The 7263-nt window shown below is 28.8% G+C and overlaps 1 protein-coding gene across 1 annotated transcript; it reads right to left on the reverse strand.

Annotated features, from left to right (window-relative positions):
• Nucleotides 1-2953: 2953 nt before the first annotated feature.
• Nucleotides 2954-4979, reverse strand: LOC107419222 (NAC domain-containing protein 100). Its single transcript, XM_016027964.4, has 3 exons — nt 4345-4979; nt 3949-4226; nt 2954-3845 (listed from the first exon to the last, which is right to left on the reverse strand). The coding sequence occupies exons 1-3, from the start codon at nt 4529-4531 to the stop codon at nt 3189-3191; spliced, it is 1122 nt and encodes a 373-aa protein (XP_015883450.2). The 5' UTR covers nt 4532-4979; the 3' UTR covers nt 2954-3188.
• Between the last annotated feature and the right edge of the window lie 2284 nt (nt 4980-7263).

Raw genomic sequence — 7263 nt, forward strand, 5'->3', positions numbered from 1 at the left:
CAAAAAGAGATCCAAATATTTATGTGTCATCAATCATCATCTAATTACTTATTTCTACTTATTTTTCTGAAATAGAATAAATAAAAACATAAAAGTTTCTTTCTTTTTTTTTATTTTTATTTTGTTTTTTCATCTGTCCCTTTAGTACAGGACATAAGCATATGGGACCTTGTATTTTTTTTTTTTTTACATTCTTTTATCTTTCTAATTTTTCTAATTCTTAATTTAACACAAAATAAACAGATTAAGATTCTATCCACATAAAAGATTCAGCTAACTATTTAAGAAGTAATTGAAGAGACTACACGATGATCATTCTCTTGGGAGGACCTCGAATAGCCTTCTTCCAATAGGAGGGATATGTTTTCATGTATATATATTGGATAATAGGCGGCTGCTTTATTTATATGGGTGACCTACTTTTTGAGAGGAGATGTATTGGTAAAGAGAAAACTTTTATGTAAATTTCTTAGTCAAGCTTAAATAATATATATTCAATTATACACAACAAAAGTATGTATAAAGGACAAAAAGAAGTTATCCATTTTAATTTTATTCTTATACATGTATTTATTATTATACATATAGTTGAATAAATTAATGGATCATGTCGTGAAGGACTCAAACTCTTTCATGGTTAGGGAAAGATTGGTTTATATCATGTGTCATATATTATTTACACCACATGTTACAAAAGTATATAACAAATATAATAATCATAAAGAGAAAATATTCTTAAGATCTTTCATGCTTTTACAGCTTTATCAAAACAGAATGGGCCTATGCACGGCATCATAAAAATGAATAAGAGAAAAGACAACTTTGGTGAATGAAAACCAATTCAAAATAGCTGACTCAATCTCCAAGATATATTGAAATATACCATAGACTTTTTCTTGTCCTTGGTTTAGAGTTTTTCTTATATTATAATACTTTAAAGGTTAAATGTATTTTAATATATTTTAGTTTATTAAAATATTACAGTTTAAATTTTAAAAACTTCAACCTATTGTTTTTTTTATTTAATTGGATCTTTTAATATAATGGTTAATGATTACTTCCTATTTTATCAATATTATAATGCCGTTGTTATAATTTGTTACCATATCCTTTCAATTTTAATCCCTTGCAATTTAGACTCTTTAATTTCAAAATTTTGCATTTTTATACCTTTTAATTTAAATTTCCATGTTAAGTACTTCCATTGGCCAACAATCTGATAATGCAAAATTGAAACCTTTTTGTTTATATATTTCCTTTGTCAACAAATTGAAATTACCTTTTTTTAAAAATTTTTGAATTAACAAATAACTTGAAAATCTTAAGTTGTAAAGGGTTTAAATTTAATGATGCAAAATGTAATATCCCAAATAAAAAGTGCTAAATTGCATTAACCCATATTTTAATTTCACGAAAATAAATTGAGATTCAAAACAGAGTACTTATATACTATAAAGAAAGTGAAGTGTATTTTATTTTATTTTTATTTTTGTTGATCTTGTGATTTTCTGACTGTGCTTGTGGTAATTTGCAGCTGGGATTCCATGAATTTGATATATTTGGAAGAATGAAAATTTTGAATTTCAATATTGCCTTAGTTCCATGTTGTTGTTGAATTTATATTGACTACAAAAAGAAAAAAAAAATTAGTGGGTCAAATAGATAGCAAATGGGGCAATAGTTTTCTTTGATAGTAAACCACTACCTTAATTTTGCTGTACTTCGTTGACAGCCAACCTTACAGTGGAATGAAAAGGTATTTGGTCCATAAGGTTTTTCTTTCGAATACTTCTGTTAAGAAAATGGCACGAAAATGAGGAGGAAAAAAGAATACTACTAAGAAAATTGATACTTCGTAATCAACTATTAGTATTTATTAACAGTGAGATTTTATTAGTATACCTTCTTCATAAAATTTATAATTATTCTTATATTTCAATAGTAGTCATATATTATATATATGGGCAATATTCCAAAGGATAATATTATGTTACTTCAACGTTAAAGTTTTCCAACTTAAGTTCAAATTTAATATTATTCTCAAAAAAAAAAATTTAAATTAATATAAAAATGTATAAAAGTCACATCAATATAAAAAAACAAACCAAGTACATCGAAAGAAAAGAAAATAATAATAATAATTTAAATTTGTTCGTAATTATGCAACCAAAAAAATATTTTTTTAAGAAAAAAAATCTTAATTCGTTCTATTTATGTTTCTTTGGGTACATACAGTAATCTCCCATAAATTCATATTGAAACTATACAGATGCATGAACTATACATATATATATATATATATGCACTTTTATTTTTTAATGTGGGGAAGAATTTACTTTTTTAACGGTTTAGTTGGGATGTTGAACCGAATAGTATTAAATTGCACTATTTTAAATCTGGTATACAGACGCTAAAAAGTCTATATTCATATTATTAAACACAGTTTAAGGTTATGGATACGATACATCTTCTATATAAAAGCTTTTTGTTTTTCTTCATTTTTTTTTTTTAATGTAATTTTCTGAATATCCTGGTGCACGTTCAGAGAGAGAACAAAAAAAGGTGGTAAAGAAAAAAAAAAAAAAATCGCAGATTGTGAATAGCATAATCTGCTTGAGTCCCCACAACCAGAAACTGAAAATCCAAAATCATGGAGAAAAATAATAAGAGAATGGAACTCATGCTCTCAGTGATGTAAGCAAAAGAATAATAATAATAATAATAATAGAGGGAAAAAACATTTATTTTTTTATTTTACGGTTAGAATATACAAAATAAGATCAGTTGTCACCAACTGTATCTCTTTCTCTAATGGTCACAAATTTAATCCCCAAATCAAATTGACAAAACTATCAAACACCAACAATAAGATTTTACTATTTACTAAAAAAAAATATATATTTTACCCCTAAAAAGACCAAATTAGTTTCCAAAAGCTATTAAAAAAAAAGCATTTATCAGAAAACACATATATAATTTTTTGTTTTTCTTACAGTACATAAACAGATTCTTCACTTAATTTCACTCTTTTTCTTTTTTCTTTTTTTTTTTTTTCACTTTCAAGACTTAGATAAAGATGTTTATACAGAGACCCAAACACCATTAATACAAGTAAATTGAAAGCTTTTAGAAGCTGATAAATTCTTGCTCTTTCTCACTATATAATTTTTTTTTTTTTTTTTTTTGGCTCAATAACTCCAAAAACTGTCAAGATCTATTGGTGGACCAGAAACGGGTGGGTGTTGCTGTTGTTGTTGTTCTTGATGATCACCAAATGGCCTCCTAATACCCATTTCAAGGTTTGACATGACAGAAGAGATTTCATTGTTCATTTCACTGCTCAGCACTGTTTCCTGAGAAAAATTACTTACCATTTCCCTCTCTGCTTTAAAAGTCTGCCTCAAATTTGAACTCTGGTTCTCAAGCAAAGCCCTCAGAATTGACTGGTCCTGCATTAGAACTGAGCTTTGGAACTGTGGTTGGTTTCCTGAAATTGGCACTGTTTGTGTGGGATAGATTGAATCTGAAAGTGGGATTCTAGGGAAAATGTTGGTTGAGGGATTTGAAGAAACAGAGAAAAGTGTATTATTGTTGTTGTTGATTGAATCAACAAATCCTTCTTGGTTTCTACGAACATCCATAATTGGTGGGTTGGAGAAGCAGGGCACGTTAGAAGACTGTGGAGCTTGTTTAGATTTTGCACTGTAAGTTGAAGAATCCATTAATGGTGGGAGACCAGAAGAACCAATTTCATTCCCAAAATTTCCCAATCTAACTAAACCAGATAAAGGGGTTTTCTTCCCACCTGAACTCTTTTGGAAAACCCTACAAATTACCCATTCATTCTGCAAAATTTCATTAAATAAAACCTCCATTAATAAATCATTTTTCCCACAGAAGAAAAAACCAGAAGAGAAAATTTAGGAAAAAAAAAAATATTAACCATACCTTTGCAGTTTTCGGAAGATTGTGAACAGAGAATTTGCCCTCTAATCTGTATTCATGCATAACCCAATTTGTTTTTTCTCCTTTTGGGGCTCTTCCTCTGTAGAAAACCAAGGTTTTCTTCATTCCCACCAAAGATCTTCCTCTGTAAATTTCTTTATCTTTCCCTGTTGCTTTCCAATAACCAGCTTCAGTTGCTCTGTTTGTTCTCAAACCAGTTGGGTATTTTCTGTCTCTCACACAGAAAAAATACCATTCTTTCTCTCCCATTTTGGCTTTCCCTTCAACACCAAGAAATCAAAACAAAATTAATTAGTTATAGGAAGGAGAAAAAAAAAAAAAAAAAAAAAGCGAGAGAAAATAGAAATTTTGTTTTGGGTTTTTAAGAGAAAATCTTACAAGGTAACTCCCAAGGCTCAGACTTATTCAAATCAACCTCACCAATAGCTCTACAAGAGAAGTTGATATCAACAACTTTCTTGTACAAATACTGACTGATAAGCTCTTCATCTGTTGGATGAAATCGAAAACCAGGTGGTAATTCAAGCTGATCATCTTCCTTAACCACTCCAGGAACTTGTTCCATTCCTTGATTAAAGCTAAAACCCTATAGTTTTTCTTCTTTAAACCCACCGTTTGGGGAAATTCAAAAACTCAAACTCACAAAAAAAGAAAGAAAAAAAAACCCAATAATTTTTAAAAGAGTTTCTAGCTTCAAATCCAATACCCAAATTCTTAATACCTCTAAAACTTAAATGGGTTACAAATATTTAAGGGGAAAGGAAAAAAAAAGGAAGCCAGAAAGATTAAAACAAAAGTATATTGCTGAGGATCAAAAAGAAAAAGATTAAGGAAAAGAGTAGAGAAATTGGAAAGAAAAAGTGGGTATAGAGAGGAAAAGAAAGGAAGCCATGGAAAAACTCATAAAAAGAAAAGGTATTAGAACCTGAAAGATAATAGAAAGAGAGAGATATTAAAGAGAAAAAAAGCACAAGGAAAAACAGAAGCCCCTAAATACTGGTTCTGTTTGGAGAGAAAGAAACGTGGAATGTAAGGCAACTTTGGGGTGTGTTAGGTTGTTTAAGCCTTTGGGATTTTTTTTTTTCTTTTTTTTTTTTTTTAACTTCTTGTGTAATAATTCCACCGTCTTAAAATTTGACCAAAAGGACAAAACCATCCAAATTGTGAGCATGATAATTTGGATTATCACCAAATTTAATAATATTTTTAAGTTTGTCATTAAAAGAATTTTTATATATAAATGGGTTTTTTTTTTTAATTTAAAAGATTTTGATAAGTTGTCAAAGAATCACGAAGAAGATGAAAGATGGTCTTGTGGGACATTGATGTAACTTTTGATTGGCTGTTTCATCTGTCTTTAGGGATATAATCCACCATGAATTATTAATAAAAATATAAGGTTTTCAAAAGCATACAATAGAAGAAGCTCAGAATATAATCTTCTTATGTTTGTGAAAAAAGAGGTTATGACTTTGATTTTCATTTTTATTTATTTATTTTTCTTTTTCATCTTCTTCTCTTCAAATCTGCTTTATCCCAATAATATATGGTAAACAGCTGGGTGCGAATGCAGAGAAGATTACAGAAACCAAAAGCTTTCACTCTTCAGCTTTCAAAAATTAGTTAAAGCTCACTTCCTTTTTAAGCCAAAATGACCTTTTTGTCCTTCACTTTCTTATCCTCTTCGAGAAAAGAGAGGGAAAATATGAAAAGGGGTTTGAAAACTGACACTTGCAGAGTTTTTCCATACTACTATTTAGCCCTGAAAGCCACCACCGATATTTTGCAGTTTGGAAGTTTTTACTCCAAATCCTCAAATTCAGAGAAGGGTTTGGATTTTTGATCCTTACTAGCTCTTAAAATCATTAACTTGAAATAATTAAGCATTTGAAAAAATATATCATTTTTCATCAATGGAGGTCCATTACAAGTGGGCTTTCTACATGACAGAGCGATTTAATTGGTAATCATCAATTAATTACATTTGTGTCAGCATCAATTTCAATTCCTATTGTTAATCATCGAAGATAAAAAGCAAACTTCTATTCATTTTTGTACTTAATTATAAAGTGATTCTATTTTTTTTCTTTATTTCTATAGTTATATTAATTAGAAAATCAAGAAATTTTCAAACATAGATCTTGATAGTCCAAATTAGGTGGTAATAATTAGTTGATAAGAATTGAAATACACAAATCTTTGAATTGAACTTATACCTGCTTTTAGATAACGGATCTTGTCCTTGATATCTAACATTAATCAATATGTATTACTTTCAATTGAATTGTGGTAATTATTAAATGGAACAAATACTTTTTCATTTTATATGTGCTCCAATGAACCAATAATTAAATAAAGAAAAGGATAAGCTATGCTCGCTATATGAGATGCCATGTTAAGATTGGACAACTTGAAAATACGTTTAAAGAATTTAAATAATTTGAAAGTTTCTATCAAATGCAAAAGTAATATATAAGACAAGTTAGAGGGTACGAAAATTGTATATTAAATTTGATATTTTATTATATTCATGTGTGTGTGCGTGCGTTTAGGAGGCCCTCTTTCAACTAATAATCAAAATTTCAACTTCTCATAAAGAGAGAGATGCAAAAGCGTGTTGTGTAATTAAGAGGCGTTTTAAAGGGTTAGGTGAGAGTTTTGGGAGAATAATTTTGTAAAAGCAATATCTAAGCAAAATTGTCCATTCCATATAGAAGTTTAGTGTTATATTATAAAGTTAATTTGAATTAGTAATATTCCCTTCTTCTTTTTTTCAATGCTGCAAATATGCCTGCAATAATATTTCTTTAGTATTGACTCTTTGTTCTTATATGACCTTTTGATACATCAAAATCATGTGGCTTCCTCTTGAAATTTTGGGTAAATTTTCTTCTCTTAAATTGATCATTTTCTATCAATGACGTGAAATCTGTATAAGATTAGATGGCATCCCATCTCATTCCTCTAAAAAGCAATATATGCATATGTCATATTTGCATATATATGGTTGACAAAAGAGAAGAAAAAAAGTTCAATATTATTTATGCATTTATTTTATTCACTATAATTATGAGTCATATTTCAAAACATAATATTTGGGCGTGTTTGGCATTGCCAGATTGTGATTGGGTAAAAATTATTCCTGACCAATGTTTGACGTTCTGATAGAATTACAAAATCCTAAACTCCAAAATAATCTTGTCACTACCGGATTAATTTTTCCGCTTGATGGTGATGGATTATTTATTACAGCCTATATAAAAAGTTAAAATAGCCCTACTTTTACACCTTTTAGAC

The sequence above is a fragment of the Ziziphus jujuba genome, chromosome 2 (assembly GCF_031755915.1).
Source record: "Ziziphus jujuba cultivar Dongzao chromosome 2, ASM3175591v1".
NCBI lineage: Eukaryota > Viridiplantae > Streptophyta > Magnoliopsida > Rosales > Rhamnaceae > Ziziphus > Ziziphus jujuba.

Bases quoted from the DNA above. Each gene is read 5' to 3' on its own strand.
- LOC107419222 (XM_016027964.4), bottom strand. From the start codon at position 4,531: ATGGAACAAGTTCCTGGAGTGGTTAAGGAAGATGATCAGCTTGAATTA. The intron at 4,227-4,344 runs GTAAGATTTTCT...TTGGTGTTGAAG, and splicing joins TGAGCCTTGGGAGTTACCTT to GGAAAGCCAAAATGGGAGAG. The intron at 3,846-3,948 runs GTATGGTTAATA...GAAATTTTGCAG, and splicing joins ATCTTCCGAAAACTGCAAAG to AATGAATGGGTAATTTGTAG.